Genomic DNA, 23,601 nt, shown 5'->3' on the forward strand with positions numbered 1-23,601 from the left:
TACCTGATTTATGATGCATTTGGTTGAGTTCATTAACCTGCTAACAAAGCCCTTCAGTTTCCCGGTGTTCATTCAGCTCTTCAGCTTCAATGCATGCAGCTCAATGCCATTATTTGAAACGGTAATATTCATTTTAGATGTTTAAAAAAAATTTAAATAATGCATTATTAATAATATCTCGCACTTTTATTATTTATTCAACAATATTGTTTAATTACAATCATTTCATGAACCGTCTCTGCGGAGGCTATTCAATTTTATTTATCCATGGCATATGCATTTTGATTCTTTGTGCAAGTAATGTTGACTTGTTTGCATTATTTAGGCATTGTTTTATTTTTTAAGGCAATATATTTATTTATATATATATATATATATATATATATATATAAGGACAGTTGGCCATAGTAGTATAAAATTCATTTTAAAACTTTTTAAAACTAGGCTACTGTACATGTTTGATTTATGTTGAAGTGCTTGGGACATGGCTTTTTAATGATGGAATTTTTTTTGTTGTAATCAGGCTCTCATAAATTGTAAAAAAAAAAAAAATTGGATTTAGATTCATCAGCTTTCAAATATAAAGAACAATCAGTTATCATATCAGCCAAAATGTTCATATCGGTGCATCCCTAATAATAAATGGTTCAAAAGCATGTAATCATATGGTTTTATTGGACTACACCGTTAAAATACATAATATATTAAACATAATCAACTTATGTACATTATAGGGGTGCTCCGATCAGGATTTTTGGGGCCGATCACCGATCGCCGATTACTGGAAGCTGTATCACCCGATACCGATACCGATCACCGATTACAGGGTCTATTTGAAGACTTCTTTTTATCATGTAGCATTACTTAATGTACATTGTTGTTAAATATAGTTTAATAACAATGTACATTAAGTATTACATTTAAGAGAAGACAATGCATAATGAATTGACACCTGTGTATTTATTTGCAAGCAACATGTATTAACATAGCAGCTTGGTTATTGGGAGCAGCTTAGGGCTTGACATACAACTTTCCTGTAGAATATAAAATAAATAAATAAAAGACGGAACATCTGAGTCTTTAAATTTAGCTTTAGACTACTTTAAACTAAAAACAGCAACAAAAAAGGCTATAGCCAAAATAATGTTTTGAGTCAGTCAGCCATCAGTTTTTCTAATACACTTAAAGGCACACTGTGGAATTTTTGGCCACTAGGGTGCGCTCGACCTGTAATTTTCACGTCTAGTGCCCCTAGAGGCCACAAGCGCCGCAGCATTGTCGCTAAAGTCAACAAACAGTCAACCGGTCAACCTCCAGTGTCTTTATGTGTGTGCAGACGGCATTTGATTTGTATGTTGGAGAAAGTTAATCGATTCACTACTGACCAAAATAATAATATAAATATAAGATTAATAATATAAATCCTATAAAGAAAACAAATTGAATAAAAGTAGCATACGCAGAAAACAATGTCTGATCAGGTAAGTCGCATTGACAAGGGTTGCCCAATCCTGCTCCTGCCGATCGTCTGTCCTGCACAGTTCATCTCCAACCCTAATCAAACACACCTGAAGCAAACAATTAACGTCTTCAGGATCTCTTTGCAATGGGTTGGAGATGAAATCGAGTAGTCGGGAAATCGTGTAACAAAACTGATATAACTCACTATATATTTCCGTTATTTGTAGTCTTCAGTTTGTTTTTCCTTTTACACAAATACAAACATATATGAGCTGAAAGGAAAAAAAACACATTTACATTTGTATACGGCAGTATGTTGTGACTTGTTGACATGTTGTGACGAATTCGCAGTAAATATTACATTATATATACACTTTTATGCCGATGTTTATTTTAAACTCTCCCTTTTTCTTTTTTTGGTCTCCTCTGACAAAATCTTTGCTTTCTTCGCTTTCTTCCGAGTAGCTGTTGATTCAGTCATGACGACAACATACAGACGCCGGCAATCAAACGCGAGTTGAGCTCTCACGTTAGAATTTGAGGAAGTTGTGGTGGTGGGGGAAGTGACGTATGCCGTAAAGCGGTCGAATTTTGTAGTTCTTTTTGTGCTCGGGTTCCTACCTGAAACCCGAAGTTACATAGTGCTGGTAAAAGCGATACAGACACCTTCAGGCTTCGGCAGACGTGTCATTCAACCTATTGTAAGTCGATGTACCATCTCAATGGGTTTTGGTAATATATCATAAAGGTTGAAAAGTTCCACAGTGTGCCTTTAAAGGACCACAGGTAGTAAAGTGCACAGCAAAAAAAATAAAAAAAAATAACAACTTCCATATCTGCATCTATAACTTTGCTTTTTTCTGGGATGCTTAGTCAGATTTTGTGGGCATTTAGAGAGGAAGAGAGAGGTAGAGAAACCTTTTTTTGTGTGTGTCTGTGTGTGTGTGTGAAGAACCCTTGCAAAATTATTTTAAACAGATTAAGAAAGCCACCACTACTGGTCACATCTATGGTTAGTTTGATTTTTTTTAGATCCAGTGAAGTCTGTCCCACAATGTACCTAATATAAATAAATAAAACCTCTTCAGTTAACTAGCAGATCATTCATTTAGTTCGCTATTAAAAAAGAAATCTAGCGCTAAAATGTGTTTTTTAACTCAAGCTGCGCGCTCGTTGCCGCGGCGATCAGTTGCATGGATACACTGCTCTGTGCCTCGCGCAGTCTTCACTCGGACGCGCGCTTCAATCTATCGCCGTTGCGGACTCTATTCATTCCGGTGTAATCAGAAAATAAAACACAAACGTATCCTTGCTTGATATAACTTTAACCGCTGATGAACAGATTCAGTTTTGATGAGAGAAAAAAATATGTACGAGTGATTTGACGGACGCACAGGGAGGGGGGGTTGGATACATTTTTGTCATTGGTTGTTGCGTTAAATCTTACCCAGATACAATAGTGCTATTTTCTGATTGGCTATTGTGTAGCTCGACGAACAACACCAGAGGAAACGCGCTTGATTCATGCCGGTTCCACAGTGAGAGTGCGGCATATTAAATATATTACAAATAGTTTTTCAGCGTGAGAAATACAATGTGTGGCGGGTGACCGTGACAAAAGACCTAAATGAGTGACTGTCACGCTCAATGCTTGACACTTGAGAGCCCTGTTGTAGAATTGCCAGACCGGTGAAGCCATTTTTACCAGGTCGTAAAAAAATTGTCTCGCGAGTTTTGCGTCATCTGATCGGCTTTTCTGGATCGGCCTTTATAGAGACCGCCGATCACACATCCCAAAGCAATTATCGGCCGATCATGATCGGCGACCGATCAATCGGAGCACCCTTAGTACATTACGAATTATAACAAATGCTTGCAGAGGGTGCCAACGGCCTGGTGAATGTTGTTGTTACACTTTACAGACTGATCAAATCCTTGTTTAACATCGGCCAAACAACATTTAATTCCAATGTCCTCTTAATCTTTAATATTTGGTCACTTCTTCACGGTAGAAATGCAACAGCCACTGTAATTTCTTGAAAAAAAACATGTGGACAGAACATGCAAACTCAGAGCGAGGGTGCGTTGAACAACAATTCTCATATTTAAATTCTCCTGGGTTAGGGTTACAAATATGCTGCACGTTGCGTTCCCAGATGAATGTTATAAGCAAACCAAACTCTCAGCATATGCATAAATGAGCTGCTGAGACGCGCTCCACGTATGCAAAATGATAACAGTGCAACACTTCGCAATGAAACAAAGCATGCCAGAATTTATGCATTTTCCAAATGCACGTTATTTGAAACCCAAACAAACCGCAAGGTTTTGCCACAAACTCGACTCCCTCATGCTGATATCTCGAGACGAGAAATATCGTCACAAGATCTTGTCACACCCCTACTTTTTTCTTTTAAATACTTAAGTACAATTAAATGTGATGTGGATACTTTTTACATTCACTTACATTTTCTGCACTATTTGCCCAGACAACAAACACTTTACATTTTATATACTTGCATCTCATAAAAGTTTGTTTTGTAAACTTTTAAGAGTACATTAGCTTAAAGATGACCTCAAAAATAAATGGACTAAAAGCCTCAAAGCCCCATTTCATTTCATGGCTTTCTTAAGTCTATTGTTAAAAATCTGCCTTGTTCCTGCACTGCTGGATAATTAGTTTTTTGGGAGTGCAAGCTCAGGGTTGTTGGAGATGTGCTAGTGCAGGGATTCAGGCTAATCCATGCAGTGTTCTGGAAAGATCCAGAACCCCCATTTACAGTTTTAATTTCAGACAGAATCACATTATATCTTACCATTTAAGATTGGCCCAAATCTCCTGATGAAAGAGAGGCGGAATGGGCCTGTTCGACTTTGGATGAATTTCATTTAACTTGATAGTTTATAACGCTAGTTCGCTGCCCTGATTATATATTTGAAATGGTGTCATTTGTGTCACTCCTGGAGATATTTGCATATGGATGTAATTCTCATTCTGTATTAAAAGTATCATTTGCATAATAATCACTCTCTCTTTCCATCTTCTTGCAGTATGTACCGCTTGCGGGCACTGACGGCTGCATCCGTCGGGATGGTGCAGTTGTCAAGAAGGCATCATACCGGTGCCTTCCGTTCTCATCAGCGGCGTAGACTGATGTTGGCCGCCCTGGCGGGGGTGACGGGCATCTCAGCCAGCGCTGGACTTTTGTGGACGAGGTATGGACCACTGTGGACACCTAGGCTATCTCACCATATACTTGTCCACTAATATGTTGGGATGCACGATATATCACTCTCAAATTAACCATGGTTTTGTGATCCGTTTATCTTAGTTTTCCGACAAATATCACGGTTAAATGGTGGATAACATCGTATCTATAATGTATAAGAAAATTAACATACCAATTTGAAACGTCCTGTGAAATCCGTACTTGCAAAGTCTTTGCATGACATCCATTCCGCACTGTCCTTTCGTTCGTTAACATTGTCAGGGTCTGAATCGAGCTTGAATTGTTTTGAAATTGACTCCATCCTTATTCATATATATATTAGCGAATAACTCACAGTTATGGAGGGGTGGGACATTTCCAGAACACACGGTGCCAATCACAACACGCTAGGCCAGCTAACCAATCACAGCACATTTCGTATTTCGGAAGGAGGGGCTTAATCGAAATTGGTGTGTTCAAGCAATACTGGGGAGAGAGGTTCTGTTATATTGTAAAGTGTGTGAAAAATTATGTTTTTTTGAACAATCATGCATGAAAACATATTCTAGTACACCCCAAAAACAAAATCAAGACTTCTTAAAAGGGCATAAGACCCCATTAAAGTTAATCTTTAAAGGTCCCCTGACATGGGGTTATTTTATTATTTTATGTTTCCTGGGTTGCCCTTATAATGTTAGTATGTTTTTTTAGATCAAAAATAGTCATAATTTAGAAATAAAAGGCCATTTTCCTAGCCTGATTTTAGCCTCTGATTTGAACGCTCTGTTTGAAGGGGCTTGTCTCTGTGGGATTCAGTGTAACCGGCCACTGCTGTGATTGGCTGACATGCTTGCATATGAAATAGCTATGTATTACATGCGAAACTTTCTCGAATACTTTTACTACAGCTATTATACGTTTTTACTATTACAGCTATCGAGATTAACAAATCGTGAGAAGTTTTTAAAGTATTTAGATGTATTCCCATCACATAAAAGGTTGCCGTGATGAGCATTGAGCAAGCAGATGACTGTGTGTTGATCGCGAGACTGAAGATCTTATCATTGCAACGCAGTTTCTGCACTCTCTCTAATGCTTTCACCAATGCAAACACGATGATGTACATACAGTAAGAGCTTCGTTGTGCAGTGTAACGTGCGTCCTTGATTTCATAACGAGTTGTCCAGATAAACGTGCGCTGTGTGGAAAGATTGTTCTTTGATCGCTTTCTGTATAATTTGTTCACAATTTAAATAAGATTATTTTCATCCTACTAAAAGAAACGATGTGAAGTTGATATTTTAGTCACTGGCTTGATTTACTGATGCATAAACAGTATTGAACGATTTTGAGAGAAAGATTAACTTACCTGTCTGAACTTGAACAATTACACATCAGAAATTGTTGCTTGGTAGCTCGATCGATTTATTTTCAGACGTTCATCGAGTTGAGGAAACAGTCGTCGGTGAAATGTTTGGACCATACACAACTTGTCGGCGCATTTCCAGAGAAAATAAAATTAACCCATTTTTTCTTCAGAGGCTCGGATGAAGGAACTAAAAAATACTTTTGTGTTCATTTGTACATCCGAACACTGATCAACTCCCATGCTTTGCTCGTTTGCAAGCCATGATATCTCTCGAGGAAAAACTCAAATCTCAAAGCTATTTCTCTAGGAAAAAAACTAAAATCGCGCCGGCGCGTTCGTACTTCCTGTTCCTAGCCTGTTTTCTCATGGGCGAGCCAAATTCTCCAGGCGGGCAAAGCAGAGAAAGGGGAGGTAACCTTTCCCCCGTATGACGTCATAACGAGGAGATTCAAGATCAGCGCGTCTGAGCTGCAGAGAAGAGAAAAATGGCCAAAGCTCGGTTTACACCGATTGAAAATTCTAGACACGAGGGGACCAAATACAGGCTAGGGGAACTCATATTAATGTTAAAAAACCTCAGAAAGTGAAGATTTCATGTCAGGGGACCTTTAATAGAATTGATAATTGAATTGCTCTGTTCTTAAATACACTAGATCTTAAAACGAGTATCCATTTTTTCAAACTGCTGTGTTTTCTAAATTCACTTGTAGCACTTAAAACTATACATTTTATTTTAAGGGTGTATTCACACCAGGAAAGTCCGATAGTTCACTTGCTTTGGTCCGGACCAAATTTTTTATTTTTTTTTGGTACGGTTCGCTTTCACACTGCTCTTTTTGCAAGTGAACCAAAATTTGTAAACAAAACCACACGTGTGCTAAGGTCGTCCATTCATTGGACAAGGATTCTCAAGTAGGGAAATCAGGAAGTGCAAAAAAGGCTTAACGTAAATTAACGCAGCATCATCCTTTTATTGTAACTATCGTTACATTATATGAACTGCAAATGCTTTTTTTTGCATCTATGCGCGATTAGACTAAAGAGAACGCTCTGTATGTGAATGTCCTGATGCACACACTCATTCATTCATTCCATTCCAATGATGCACACACGACGCGCAGCAAGACGCGCAACAGATGTAATGTAGTAGGCTACAACAGATCACTTTCCCATAACGCAACTCCGACTACGGAAGCCTGTTAACTCAAAGGCGCAGTGCTTTCTTGCAATTGGGTCGGTTCATGTTCACACCGTAAACGAACCGTACCAGAGTTCGTTTGGAACTGTACCGAGACCACCTCTTCAGCTGGGTCTCGGTTCGGTTGTTTGGTCCGCACCCGAGTTCGATTGCTGTATTCACACCTGCCCAAAAGGTCCGCGAACGAACTAGAGTTCGAGTCAATCGAACCAAACAAGGCAGGTGTGAATTATTTAGTGAACTAAGTGTCCTTTATGTTTTTTAAATATTTTTTTTTTTTAGATAGTTTACTATAAATTTTTAATATTAGCCAAACAGTTATCAGACATAACATCACTTTATCAGTATAGGCCATAATTTTAATATTTGGTGGTGCATCCGGACAAATTTGACTGTAAAATGTTCATTATTTAGTGAGATTCACCAGTTGTTGAAGTCTTCCTGTGAATGGCGGACATATAGCTATATTAAACTGGGATAGGAGAAAGTGTTGTAATAGAAGTGTCCTTATGGAGCCCATATCTGCAGAGATTCATCTGCAGTCTGGGTGAAGGCCAGTCCAATGCAGGGTGTGTGTATGAATAGAGGAGCTGATATGTCAGCAAAATAGAGGAATGCATCTGGGACGTGATCTATAGAATGAAGGAGTTATGGGACAAGGTGGCATTTCAGTTCTCAGTCTGTGCAGTCATTTTCCCTGTGTCACATTATATTGAGTTATTATACACACCTTCAAACACACGTCCCATCAACACAACGGCAGGCCTTTTTTCCAATTACTGCTTTGTGTCCTGAAGATATTGACCTCCTTGCACTCTTCATTGACTTTTAGGATGAGGCACACATCTAGAGATACACACACAGACAGCTTGACAACATTGGTTCCCATGTGTAATGCTGAGTAAACTACATTTTTACATTCTTGAAGAAAAAATGAGAGGTGTTTACCTACGCAAAACTCAAAACCATCATGTCAGGGTGTTGCTAAGGTGTTCAGAGTGGTTTTTAGCACATTGCTATGTGGTTGCTAGGGTGTTCTGGGTTGTTGCTAGCTAGCCCAAGTCAAAATTGCTTCAGTTTAATCAATAATGTTTTATTATATATATATATATATATATATATATATATATATATATATATATATATATATATATATATATATATATATAATATAAGTGTGATTGCTGAAAAGGAATGGTATGAGGACACATGACAAAAACTGTGGACAGTTTGCTAGATTACGGATTAAGGCCTTGGATTAAGGCACAGTTTGCTAGATTAAACTACTGGTTAAATTTGTAATAATTTAGAATGATTAATGTTTTTGAAAGATGTCTCTTATGCTCGCCAAGGCTGCATTTATTTGATAAAAATACAGTAAAAACACAAATATTGTGAAATAATATTACAATTTAAAAAAACTGCTTTCTATTTTAATATATTTTAAAATGGAATTTATTTTTGTGATGCAAAGCTGAATTGTCAGCATCAGTACTCCAGTCTCCAGTGTCCTCCAGAAATCTTTAATATGCTGATTTGGTGCTCAGTTTGTTATTAATGGTTCTTATTATATATCAATGTTGAAAATGTTTTTGCTGCTTAATATTTTTGTGAATTCTTTTTAGAATTCTCTGATGAATAGAATGTTAAAAGAACAGCATTTTTCTTTTGTAACATTAAAAGTCTTTACTTTTGATCAGTTTAATGCATCTTTGCTGGATAAAAGTATGAACTTCTTTCTTTCTTTTCTTTCTTTCTTTCTTTCTTTCTTTCTTTCTTTCTTTCTTTCTTTCTTTCTTTCTTTCTTTCTTTCTTTCTTTCTTTCTTTCTTTCTTTCTTTCTTTCTTTCTTTCTTTCTTTCTTTCTTTCTTTCTTTCTTTCTTTCTTTCTTTCTTTCTTTCTAAAATCCCAAACTTTTGAATAGTAGTGTATCCACAAAAAGATTAAGCAGCAAAAACATTGATAACATCAGCATTGATAATTTCAACTGATAATAGTATCGTAATAAATTATTCTTGAACAGCAAATCATCATATTATTATGATTTCTAAAGGATCATATGACACTGAAAAATTAAGTAATGATGCTGAAAATTCAGCTTTGCTTCACATTTTAAAATAGAAAACAGTTATTTTAAATTGTAATATTTCACAATATTGCAGTTTTGACTGTATTTTTGATCAAATGAATGCAGCCTTAATGAGCGCAAGAGGCTATTTAAGATGTACAGTATTACTACTACTGTATATTTTCAGTGTGACTGATCTGCATATCTCTCCTGCCCGGCAGAGCATATGCTGAAGCAGCATCTTCAGTGAAGCATGAGGAGCAGATGCAGGAGGAGCCGCCTCTGAATGATGTGGTGCAGGAGGAGGTCTCAGACGGCGCTCTCGAGTCCAGTGGCGGGGAGGAGGAAGATGAGGCGGGCTCAGATGGGAAGAAAAAGAAACAGAGAGTCGGCTTCCGTGACCGCAAGGTGATCAATGCACGTGCACATCATCTCAATCGCATCATGATGAGGTCAGTGTCATCCAGTCATTATCTGATGATCCGTCTGACATCACCATGTGCAGATGAAATGTGAAGCCGTCACGTCTAATCAACATGCAAATTCAGTCGTAACATCAACCGGGTTTCATCCGAAATGCCAGCGGTGGGAATGTGGCAGAGCGACAATAGCAGAGTTAATGAATTGCAGCTGACTTTAACTGTGGGGAAATTGTGATATTAAAGCAGCATCTGGGACAGGCAAGTGTGGGACTTATTGATTAGAGGGAAAGAGGAAAAAGGATAAGAGAAAATGGGGAAATAAATGACAGTTGTTTTTCTCAGTAGTTGATTTGTTTCCTTTAAAGGGGGCACAAAAAAGACTTTTACTAATAGAGTTTGACAGTATTCAATATCGCCAGACTTTATATACACACACACACACACACACACACACACACACACACACACAACTTGTGTCTTTTACAAATATGCTTTGTGAAAGCAAAGTGACGGTGAGTAAGAGCATTCACACACAATAGATTACAGTCCATTGAGAACGTTGTGAATCCATTGATATCAACAGAGGAATAGTGCGCTGTAAATGCGAGGGAACACTGTGGTCCAATTCGGTGTATTCCAACCTGATTCAAATTTAGAACGCCTGTTTCTACGGCCTCATAAACAAGCTTACACGTTCTTTTCTATAAAAAGATTTCCAGTGGAAAGCGATCATAGTATATAACACACCATGAAAATAAATATGTTCTTAACTTATTCTTAGTATCTAACTCAATCACTGGCAAGTGAAATCTAAAAGTTTATTAGCTAATGGCTAATAACAGACATTATTTAGTTGCCTAGCACAAAATTTAGTTGCATATGCAAGTAGTCTACTCGCAATGTGGAGGGTTGTAAAAGTCACCATGAAATCAAAAGGGACAATTCTTATTTTTTATGGAATAGTCCCATTTTTATGATAAATGTTTTTTAATGTGCCCTTGTAATCTTTAATCAAAATAACTTCCTGTCTCCCTCGCGCCAGCATCTTTTCTCTTCTCTGTTGACATATTTATTGGCAGGACAACCTGTCACTCACATGAGATCACAGCAGTTGTGAAACACCGCCCGCCCACTTTTTCAGCGCCGTTGGTTCCGGAAGTATTTTTTTCCATTCAAATAAGTTTTTGTTAAAGTGTTATTATTAACCATGAACCAGGCCAACCAGCTGCGAGGTGAATCTTAACATTACACACTTTGATTTGAATCAAAAAAGTATTGGAAAATGTCACTAAAATTCAAAGGTACCAGACTGTGTACTTAACGGCTTTAGTGAGGGAAGGAACTACAATCCAATGAGGCATTGCTAATAGCATAATCAAATTAAAAGCGATCGAGAAACATATAACTACTCATTTAAAAAAAAAAATGTTTATATAAATAAACAATATATTAAGTTTATTGCAAAATATTCATATAATCAAATAGACTGACTTGATTTCGTCAATAGCAGCGCTTCATGGGAGTGGGCAGAGCTAAAGAGCTCATTTGGCTTGTTTTGCTTGTTCTGACTCTCTGATTGGTGGATTTTTCTGTATTGCATCAGGGGTAATGTAGTTTTTCACCATGAATTCTGCTGTGAAACACGATTATTTTAAAACCAAGTTGAAATAATGGAGGCTGGCGGCTTCAACAGAAACAAATACTGTTGATTAACAACCTCCTAGCTCACAGTCGGGCTGTCTTTAAGTTATTGTTAAAAATCTCTTTCCCTATGGAGAATTTACTCCTGGAACCCGATTGATGCAATCTATAGCAAACCATAATGTTCCAAAAATCCAATAAACTCCTAATGGACAAAATCAAGTCCCACACTACATTTATTTTCTCATTCAAGAACTCGTTTCACTTAGAACTTTTGTTTCATGCTGACTAAAAAAATCTTAAAGGGATAGTTCACCAAATAATGATGCAGAGAACCAGCGAGGATTGTTCTCGCATGTTACACAAGCATGTTTGAGCTTCCACAAGAACCATTTACAGTAGATTAAATCTTGTGTGTCAGGCAAGTATGGTTGAGATTCCATTGACCATATTTTATGTTATATTGCATACAATCCTAAACTCCTAAAAGTCTTTTCATTATACAAAGAGATCATATCCTTTCAAAATACTTATATTAAACCACTCGATTCATATAGATTTTGTTTGCTGCAAGTTTTTGAAGCATAAAGAATTTGGGTAAATGGACTGGAGGTAAAGAAATCTATAAAAAATATCTTCATTTGTGTTTTGAAAAGTAATAAAAGGTTTATGGGTTTGGATACCAATAAGGGTGAGGAAATGATTACAGAAAAATAGCAATCCTGTTTATATAACAGTTCTTGGTACAAGAAAATTTGACTTCCTTATAAAACGGTTAGTTGCAATCCTTGATTCTGATCAATAGCTGTGTTTTATTCACCGCTTCACCCAACGGTTCTATGTATCACTACACAACACCCCTAGCAACCACTCTTAGCAACTTAAACGCATGTTTGATCTCATTGACATTGTTCATTGAAGCTATAGTAGAGTATTGTGAGAGATCGAGTAAGCGAGTGTACCTGCATTTACAGTAGGCATAGCATTTTCCTTCAGGTCAGTCCTATATTCATAATAAAAAAATCCGCAGCGATATCTTGTCCTTTTAACAGTTAAGGGGTTTTCCAATGACCTATAGTCATCTGTCAGTTACGTCTTCCTTCTCCGTCCTTTCAATATAAAAGTCTTCTCTACTGACTGACTCACTCATAAAGACATCTATTGGCGAAATAAGCCTCTCGTACCTTATTGCTTACTTAAAACAGATGCTGTACTGGAGGACACCGTCACAGTCAGAGAGGAACCCCCCTCGAGCCAGAACTGTCCAGTGGCACCACTGTTATTTGTGTTTGCTAAAACGTTTTGTAGATGCGTGTTTTTATTTGATTTTGATTTTATTCGTGCCGTATGCTGTAAAGGACTATGTAGGCCCTGCTGAAGATGGATCTATTCACCACCACAATTAGGTTTGGCTTTTACACATCTTTGTTGGATCATGGCTGTTCAATAATTGGATTTCTCAACATGGCTACTTAGGCGATGTCTTCTTGTGTTTTTTGTGTGTATGTGTCCTTTAAAAAAAAGGAGAGAATTTGTCAGGATGATTTATTTTTGCTACTCTGCGTCCTAAAATAGCGAGACGCCGCGGCAGCAGTGGTTCAGACCTTTTTGTTTAAAACCTAATCTTCACAAGCCGAGAGAAATGTAGGTATTCTCTGACATATGGATGCAGTATTAAAATAAACAGCATACATCAAACCAGCAGCACATTAAAAGCGAAGTTGATTTGTTGTAGGATGGTGGGGCTCTGCCTTTGATGGATGAGGCCATTCATCACGTAGCGGGGTACATTAAATGGCTGTCTCTGTTTACGTGAGCTCTGCCCTCCAGGCCACTTCTCCAACCAATATAGGCCTCATTCATGAAATGCAAACAAAACTAATTTGTGTGTAGATCATTTGTGGACTAGGAGGTGTATAAACATACACAGGTGGAACAGCAGAAATGTGTAGTGGTAGAGTTGTGCGATTACTAAGGAAGTGCGATATGCGCGATTTCGATTTTAAGCACAATTTTGAAACGATATTTCCTCACACACATACTTGTCTGTATAATTTTTGGAAGCCTGCTTTACTGACGATATTTGCAGGCACCAAATCTTTGAATAAATCATACGTGACGGCGTCGGTTATTTCTTTATGCCTTTTAGAACACTTTTCGTATGTTGTGCAGCTCACAAATGCCTCTATTATCGATTTTTGTTCACCTGGGGGCGGGATTCACAAAACATTCTTAAAATGAAATGTATAAAATTGGCCAGTTTCTTTATATTTTTTAACTTAAAGGGGTCATATAATGCCATTTTTGTACAAGCTAGTATGATTCTTTAGGGTCTAAATTAAAAGTTTGTAATATACTTTAATTACAAATTCTCATTAGTATTGTAAGAAAACACTTGTTTTACTTGGTCAAAAACAGCTCTGTTTTCAGCACGCCGTTTCAGTGCATATGACTTTAAATGATAATGAGCTTTGCTCACCCCGCCTCTCTGTTCTGTGCTACACCGTTTGTAACACAATAACACAATAACCATAACGCGTTGTTCAGTATAAACGTGGGATTATGAATTATATTGAGAACATCATACATAGAAAACATGCCGTAATGTACCCTGAGTGTAAACCTTAGACGCATTCATTGTGAAGTGTGCAGCTAGCGATTTGCAAAGATTAATATAAATATTAATATAAAGTTTAATAAAACGTTACACTCACTTCAGTTGTTTAGAGGTTCAGCAGGAACACGAATATCTGGTACCGATCCTTTATTCAGGTGCAGCTTCTTAGCAAAACCAGCTTTATACTGACCTTCCTTATAAAGCAGTCTGGTGAGAAATGATTCATGCAAACATGAGAGCATTGACGTTGCTCGTGGGGAATATTCCCTTCGAAAACAAACTCAGCCACTGCGTCTTCAGCGGTTCGGATTTAGTAACATTAAAATGACTGTGTTCGTTATTACACACAAGAACAGAACACCACAATCGCTTAGACGCCATTCTGCTCATAGACAGTGCTCCAGCATATCAACAATGACCGCGCCGGTCCGCGCGGACTATGATTGACAGCTCGCTCACGAGCGAGGGCGGGTCTGTGTTGAAACGCGGCTGTCAATCAACAATCGTGGGAGGGGCTTCCGAGCGTGTGACGTCACACGGTCGAACGGCTTGATTTGAGACAGGGGAAAACATATAAGGAGATTAAAACAAAAACACTGGATGGATTTTTATCATTATATGATGGTTGTGTACAGGCACTGCCAACACACATTTCAGTACAATCAACTTGTAAAAGTGCATGTACCATTATATGACCCCTTTAAATGGCCATGAAACCCCAAAAATATTTTTTGAGATGTGAACAGATATGTACATCACTGTAAACACTAAAAGAACTTGGTCATTTTGGGGCTTTTTAGAGCAATTTAGTTCTTTAGGTTGAAAAGCAAAGTCTACGCGACATCACAGAATCTGAGGTAGAAGCGTGCATCCGGAGTGTGTGATTGGCCGCTGGGGCTGGAGAGGCACGATTCTGAGCACCTCTCCGCATTTATTCATGAACGGAGAACGAACGGTTTTAATCCAATCACTGCGCTGTATTACGCATAAGATCGCATTACAGCTGAGAAACTAATGCGGATCATAGCACATATGGACTCATATGGATGTTTCAAGTTTTAATGGACATATTTCATATACTCTAGTGTTCTAAACATGAACCAGCAGCACCGTGTATGCACATATATTTAATCACGTTGTCTTCAAATGAAAATATGTGCAAATGAGGACACTGATACGTCTGATCTTGAACGCAATGACACGATGAATTGTTCTGATAGATAGAAGTAGATAGAGAAAAATCAAAGAACAATGGAGAAAAACGTAACTATGCTCTTCCTGTGTTAAACTGATGTGTTCATGACACTTTAAGAAAAAGAAAAAAGAAAATATTTTGTATTCCCTAAAACTTTTCTTAAGATTGTTCTTAGGATAAAATTGAAGAAGTATTCATATTCCCGAAAAGAATGTTCTTAAAAATCATCGTAAATAACTTCTTAAAGTTGGTAATATAACATCCAACCGCTCTTAACCTGTTAAGCTTCAAGCCCACTTTTGAAAAATCCCCAGAAATGACATACCCAAACTAAAACAGATGCAGTTCATGAACCCTTTGCACTAAAAGCACAAGTATGATCTCATTTGAAAGCTGACACCTGGTTGTTTATTGTAAATGTAGAATTAATTATTGTCATAATGAAAAAAACAATTTTAAATAGCTTCAAAGTTTTGTAAAGTTATTAGAAATTTATTTTTATGAAACATCTTCATGAAAATAAAATTGAAGTTGGCCCTGGAGCAATCTAGAAATGCACTGCAGCTAAAGCCACATGTCTGACCATTTTATATTTAAAATCTGAAAATGATAAGTATAAAGCTCTGTATTTAGTTAAATGTTTTTCAAGATCATGTCAAATTACTTTATTTTGATTAGACTCTATTAGCAAACTGATGTTTAGTCATCTTCTGAGTCATCTATTCAGTCTATTGTCTCTATTGTTTGTGGTGCCCCATTCAGTCTCAGTCTCCCCTGCACACATTTACACCTCTCCAGACTGGTTATTATGGCTCTAAATATGCATTTCTTTTGTCTGCATTATAGCTACTAACGACTGGCTATTCACAAGCTATTCATAGGGTTTCAAACCCTAATTTCTTTTATCAAAGTTCTCACTAAATATTTGAAACTGGTATCAAATGCACTGAAACATTTCAGTAAGCATTCCTATTTAGAAAAAAATCATAAAACAATAACTGCTCGTGGCAGGTGCGCCTGGGCTCGCTAGCATGTTAGCTTAGCACACCATCAATACACGACCATTTATAAGATTAAAACTATGTTTGCGCTCCAAACTCACTATATAACGCAAGTCTAGTGTTTTAAATAATCTTCTGTGATCTAACTTGGCTTCAGATTAAAAAAAAATCAGACAGAAAATGTATTATTTAGTGTTCTGAACGATGATGAAATCTATATCGATTAGCATTACATTATAAACATAATCTATTATTATGAAATACCTGGCATGGCTTGAAGAACACAGGTAACTCAAATATCATTGCAATCATGTTTATTGTCTTCAAAACACCTTTATCTGCATGTTACAGCGATCTCTGTCAGCTACTTTCTGTATCAGTGACGTCCTGGAATGTCACATGACTATGGGTCTTCTTCATGATCCATATATGGACTTTTATTGGACATAATAGCGCCCCCATGCTATTGGTATGAATGGAAAACACAGCACATCTCAGTAAGAAGCGATCATTATGATTACATCGACGCATTTGGGTATAAATTCAATAAATATTATTCCTGTCTATAGAAATATGATGTGAATCTATGAGAATATATCAATATTTCTCCACATCTGCACATTGTTGAGCTAAAAGCCCTCAGGGACGTTGTTTTGTGAATCGCTGTCATGACGACAGCACGGAGTGTTTTTTATGAATGGACCAGCTGACGCTCATAATTCATATTAAAGGTATCGACTCATTTTTTTCATTTCATAACTCCTGACACAAATTAAGACATAACTGTCACTATAAGTTTCTCAGAATACAATAGTGGTCAAATACTGAATCTTGAGTCTTATATCTTTTTAATGATGTATAGTTTGTCAAGGTATAACATTAAATCTGATAGTATATTTGAACTAAATAAAAAAAAAAACGCTTCAGTGCGCCGACGCTCTGGAGAAGGTTAAGAGGTTAAATAACCAAATGTTTAATGAATTTGAGATGTTTCAAATATTAAGCATTACAATAACACTAGCTAGCTAAATATAATATTTTCTCCTTATAATAGCATCTCCTAGAGACAGGCTCTTATAGAGTAACTATTTTAACTTGACACGGTGTGTTAAAAACACTTTGCTGTCTGATTAACTCCTGCGAAACCAGTCGCGACGAAAATAGTCTTTACACTTATATCTACAGTAATCTGCAGGCAAAGACGGGCGTTGAAGTGTTTTTCAGTCAGCTAGTCTTCAGCAATAATAAGCCTTTTTCAATCAAATAACACCAAAGCCTGTCATTTTCTTAAAAAAAATATTTGAGAACTTCTTTTTTTTTAAGAATTGCACTTAGGAACATTCTTACAAACTTCTTAGAATTTACCTTAAGAATTTACTTAACTTCTTTCTTAGTGTCACCGGCCCACCGGTGGGCCCAAATCCATTACATTTTTAAAACAGTAATAACCTATACTAAACCTAAACTAATCTTGACCAACTATATATCATTTGAAAGCTTACAATCTCTAGTTTCCATATTTGGTGATTGATTTTCAAAATAAATTACAGAGGAGCCGTAATTTATCAATTTGCAACAAGAATATTTTCATACTCCTAAAGCGTGTTTAGACCTTTATTTTGAATTAGTGATGAACATGAAAAATCATGAAAGAAGGGTAGAAACCTCAGTTTGTTTTCATGCCAAGAGTTCAAAAGATAGCATCCATTCAGTTATTTTAGAAAAAAGCTCTGAATTTGTTTTTAAATATAAAGAAAAAAATGATAGATTCACCATTTGTGGCAGGAAGCTATAACGCACATGCGTGTTCTTTTTATGTGTTTCTTAGAGGTTCAATTCATATCTGCCAAACTTCTCATATTACTTCTGAATAGGATGTCTACTTCATAAATTGTATGAAAATTGTGGAAATAATGGTTCAGATCACTCAAAACACATATGGAAATGGAGGCGCCCTTATATGGGCAGTAATGGAGTCTGGTTGTCATCTAGGCAAGGCAAGGCAAGGCAAGTTTATTTATATAGCACATTTCATACACAATGGTAATTCAAGGTGCTTTACATAGAAAAATCAAAAGAAATAGGAATAATTAAAACAGTTAAGAATAAAGAGATTAAAATAATCAAAAGAAATAAGAATAATTAAAACAGTTTAGAATAAAAAATTAAATAAAATACAGTACAAACAGTCGGACACAGTGGCAAAGTGCTCATTCAGTAAATGCATAGCTAAACAGATGTGTTTTGAGTCTGGATTTGAATGTGACTACTGTAGGAGCACATCTGATCTCCTCTGGAAGCTGGTTCCAGCTGCGGCTGGCATAGTAGCTAAAAGCAGACTCACCTTGCTTAGAGTGAACCCTTGGTATTTCTAGCTGATGTGATCCTAATGATCTGAGTGATCTGTTGGGTTTATATTCAGTGAGCATATCTGCAATGTATTTAGGTCCTAGGCCATTAAATGATTTATATACCAGTAATAATACTTTAAAATCAATCCTAAATGTAACTGGGAGCCAGTGTAAAGACCTGAGGACTGGTGTGATGTGTTCATATTTTCTGGTTCTGCTCAGAAGCCTGGCAGCAGCGTTCTGTATGAGCTGCAACTGTCTTATGGTCTTTTTAGGAAGGCCAGTGAGGAGTCCATTACAGTAATCCACCCTGCTGGTGATGAAAGCATGCACAAGTTTCTCTAAGTCTTGACTGGAAACAAAGCATCTAATTCTTGCAATATTTTTCAGATGATAGTATGCTGATTTAGTTATTGATTTGACATGACTACTGAAACTAAGGTCTGACTCTAGAGACACACCAAGATTCCTGACTTGATTTTTAGTTGTTAGACCCCTAGCGTCAAGGTATGCATTCACCTTGAGAACTTCATCTTTGTTTCCAAACGCAATGACTTCAGTTTTGTCTTTGTTTAACTGAAGAAAGTTTTGGCACATCCAACTGTTTACTTCATCAATGCATTGGCACAGGGAGTCAATGGGGCTGTAATCGTTAGGCGATAGGGCTAAGTAGAGCTGTGTGTCGTCTGCATAGCTGTGGTAAGAGATTCGGTTCTTTCTCATTATTTGGCTCATTGGGAGCATATATAGGTTGAACAGGAGTGGTGCAAGAATTGAGCCTTGAGGGACTCCGCATGTCATGGACGTCCACTCAGACTTATGGTCTCCTATACTCACATAATAACCTCTCCCTTCTAAGTATGACCTGAACCATTTTAGGACTATCCCAGAAAGCCCCACCCAGTTTTCCAGCCTGTCAAGAAGTATGTCGTGATCGACAGTGTCAAATGCAGCACTGAGGTCGAGTAGTACCAGCACTGATAATTTCCCTGTATCAGTATTTAAGCGAATATCATTTATTATCTTTATGAGCGCTGTCTCTGTGCTGTGATGCGATCTGAAACCAGATTGAAAATTGTCAAAGTATCCATTCAAGCTTAAGAATTTGTTCACCTGATTGAAGACAACTTTTTCAATGATCTTCCCTATGAAAGGAAGATTTGAGATCGGTCTATAGTTGCTTAATATGGTCTTATCCAGATTGATCTTTTTCAGGAGGGGCTTGACAACTGCAGTTTTCAGGGAGTTTGGAAAATTCCCAGAGAGAAGTGAGGCATTTACCATTTCTAGGAGATCTGCTTCTAAACAGTTTAACACACTTTTGAAGAAAGATGTGGGAAGTGCGTCAAGGGCGCAGGTTGATGTTTTAAGGTGCTGTACGGTTTCTTCTAAAATTTTGCCATCAATTTCTTCAAAATCAGACATAGTAGCTACTTTCTGCGGTTGTGGTCTGATCTGTCTGACCCCAGTGCAGCTCAATGATGTGCTGATCACCTTTCTGATATTATTGATTTTCTCAGAGAAGAAAAAAGCAAACTCCCTGCACTTGCTGTCTGAAAGCATTTCATTGGGAATCTGGCTTGGGGGGTTTGTCAGTCTCTCTACAGTAGCAAAAAGAGTGCGTGTGTTGTTTAAGTTGCTGTTTATAATATTTGAGAAGAAAGTCTGTCTAGCTTTGCCTAGTTCCATATTAAAAGCATGGATGGTGTCTTTGTAGATGTTATAATGGACTACAAGTTTTGTCTTCCGCCACATGCGCTCTGTTTTTCTGCATTGTCTTTTCATATTTTGCACAGCTGTTGAGTTTCTCCAAGGTGCTTTTTGTCTACCACTCTTCCTGACTTTCACAGGAGCAATATCATCAATTACACTTTTAACTTTTGAGTTAAAACAATCAAGGAGAAAATCAACAGAGTCAGCAGATATGCTTGGTGTTGAAGATATAGCCTTCATAAATAGTACACTAGTGTTCTCATTTATGCATCTCTTCTTGACAGACACAGATCTAGCTTCAATGGCAGGAGAGATCAATATATCAAAGAAAATACAGAAATGATCAGACAGTGCTACATCCTTAATAACAATCGATGAAATGTTTAGACCCTTACTGATAAGTAAATCTAGAGTGTGTCCACGAGTGTGTGTCGGTCCGTGTACATGCTGAATCAGGTCAAAAGTTTTTAAAACAGTTTTGATTTCTTTTGCCATATTTGTATCATTATCTATGTGAATGTTAAAATCTCCAGCAATAGCAAAACAGTCGAACTCTGAGGAAATTGTTGATAACAGTTCTGTAAAGTCCTCAGCAAAGGCTGGAGAGTATTTTGGAGGCCTGTAAATAATGATAAGTAAAATGCGTGGGGCACCTTTTAAAACAATACCGAGATATTCAAAAGACGGGTAGTTACCAAATGATGTTTGCTTACATTGATAGACATCCTTAAAAAGAGCAGCTACTCCTCCACCTCTCCTTACAGCTCTGCAGACACTCATAAAAGTAAAGTTAGGAGGGGCTGTTTCATTGAGGACTGTTGCACTGCAGCTGTCTTCTAGCCAAGTTTCATTTAGAAGCATAAAATCCAGGTTGTATGTGGTTATTAAGTCATTGACTAGAAGTGATTTATTTTTAAGTGAGCGGATGTTTAAAAGTGCTAACTTTTAGTGAAAAAGTTTGGTACTGCGCCCAAACAAAATCTTACTGAAAGCTCATTTTTTGAGATATCAACCTAAAATTTGAAACACAACTTGTTCAGATTTTTGGCTTTGATTTTTTTTTTTGCAGTTTTAGAGTTGCCCAGGTTTTGAAAATATATATTTTATATAAAATATGAATAATTAAATTTTTTACATTGTACATTTTCATTAACTCAAACTTCTATAACTTTTTTTCTATTTCACTTTCTTAATTTATTTCACTTCTACAAAAATCTGCCAAATGTCTTCTTTAAAACAAGACCAATCGTCCTTCTATATTCCAAAGCATTCTTGAATTACAACCATTTAAGTTCGAAATGTGCATTTTCATGTATATTCAAAAAAAGGGGGGTGACACTTAAAGGGTTAAGAAGATTTTCGTGAATCCGGCCCCTGGTACGAAATGTGCCATTGTTTTTCTATGTAAACACACACTATACGGACGTCTTTTACCATGGCACATATCGCGCTCAAGGTAAAAACAAGTTCAACTTTTAAAAAGCTTATTTCTAGACCTGTATCTTGTGGTTTTAACTGCAAAAAAAACACGTTCTGTGTTAATGGCCCCTACTCTGTTTTGCCAGAACTATAGTTTGACAGGTCTTGCAAATATACTTGCTCTATGATACATCATCTCTCCTGCATTCAAAATATTCCCAAAACCATGGATTTTTTTAAGTCCTTATCCTGCCCTGATTTGACCTTACCTGTTTCTGTGCTTTCTTCCACGTCGTAACAGTAAACCAGCTCTGTTCTGTTCTCGCACTAGATTCACACACTAAGAGGTTTATAAATCGCACATGCTCACATCACAATTTTATTATTTTATTAATTTGATTAATCACACAGCCCTTGTCGAAGCCATATTTGCACAGGTTCAAAGAGAGTATAAGGAGGCTGACCACTCATAAAAATGTATGGAATATATATATATATTTTAATTCCAACATAAATACCTTAATACTAAGATTTTGTTAAAACTGCCCACCCCTAATAAAACAAATTGTTATAATAGTTTTATGCGTGATTTATGCTGCAATTAATTCCACGCTTATTTCATAAATGAGGACCTCTGTTTATTTTTTGACATGGGCTTTGTGTTGTGTTTTGGTGTGTTTTCAGACTTATCTGGGTCATTTTGAGTGTTCCCATCAAAATCCGATTAAATCCGCCAGCACTCTGAAATTGGAATATTATAAGAAGAAACTAATAAGCAAATGCTTTTTGACGGGTGCCAATCATTCCATCTCATCCCTGTCCCAAAAAACATCTCACTCAACACTCCCATCTTGTTCGAATCGGTTTCAAAGTACAACCATTTCTTTCCAAAGGAGTATCGATCCATTTAGTCCGGGTATCTAGATTTTTGCTGATCATGAATGTCTCGTCACATTCTGTAGATTTAAAGTCTTCTTAAGTTTGATGCTTTGTTTGAGATGAACTTTTAATCTTTAGCTGAATTGATGTTTTCTGTAATGGATATTTTCCTTTGTCCTAATTAAAGTTTGGAACGTGGCTCCATTAACAGCCGACAGAAACATAATAATGGAGATTAATGCATTCCAATGCATGAATTTTTTCAGTTGTATCACATTATGTTAACATTATGAAAGGCTATAGTGTTTTTTTATTCAAATATTCATAGAATGGCGTTCAGTAAACCAATCTTAGATTGATTCCCCCGAAAAATGTAAACATTGTGTTTCTGTGGTTCAATCAAAGCATTACTCTGTTTCTTTGAGGATCTGTTCTGCCTGACACAGCGACATTGACTCCAGTGTCAGGAGGTTGTTTCAGGGGCATCTGTTAGATATGCAATAGGTCAAGAAACCTATATGAAAAATTGGCGTTTGGTGTTTAAACGACACATTTGTGTTTTTCTGATTATGCAGAGGACCACAGGATCACATTTTTAAGTTCAAGGTTCTTTATTTTTCGCATGCATATGATGTAATGTAGTGAAATGTTTTTCTCTAGTTTCTCATCCCACAGTGCAAAAACAACAAAACAGCAAAGTAAAAAAAAAAAAAGCACACACATAATGAATATATAATATCAAGAATGACATGAATAAATGACCATTTTCCACCCTTCTGCTATTACCTTTTAAGACATATATGTAAAGTAAATTCCCTTTTTGCATATGAAATGAGGAAAGTTACAAGTTGCCATACAAATAATAATTCCTCTTTACAATGTTAGTATTACATCATCACAGATTCATAAAATAATCAGACTAAAATGATCAGGAAACTTGTAAAAAATCAACTTCAGCCGTTTGTTTCTTATGTTGGAATCCTTCAGAAGGAACTGCAGAGCAGCCGGTGCAACACAACCAGAAACGGCATGAAGTTTGACGCCATTTTACTCTTATT

At 36.9% G+C, this 23,601-nt stretch overlaps 1 protein-coding gene across 1 annotated transcript in view; it reads left to right on the plus strand.

Annotated features, from left to right (window-relative positions):
• Nucleotides 1–23,601, plus strand: part of micu1 (mitochondrial calcium uptake 1) — a 113,011-nt gene that overhangs the window by 16,345 nt on the left and 73,065 nt on the right. The window contains exons 2-3 of the mRNA XM_056249709.1: nucleotides 4,513–4,677; nucleotides 9,527–9,713. Coding sequence (XP_056105684.1) covers nucleotides 4,514–4,677; nucleotides 9,527–9,713 — 351 coding nt within the window. The 5' untranslated portion in view covers nucleotide 4,513. The remainder of the gene's footprint in view (nucleotides 1–4,512; nucleotides 4,678–9,526; nucleotides 9,714–23,601) is intronic.

The sequence above is a fragment of the Rhinichthys klamathensis genome, unplaced genomic scaffold (assembly GCF_029890125.1).
Source record: "Rhinichthys klamathensis goyatoka isolate OS25496 unplaced genomic scaffold, OSU_Roscu_1.1 h1tg000003l_1, whole genome shotgun sequence".
NCBI classification, from domain to species: domain Eukaryota; kingdom Metazoa; phylum Chordata; class Actinopteri; order Cypriniformes; family Leuciscidae; genus Rhinichthys; species Rhinichthys klamathensis.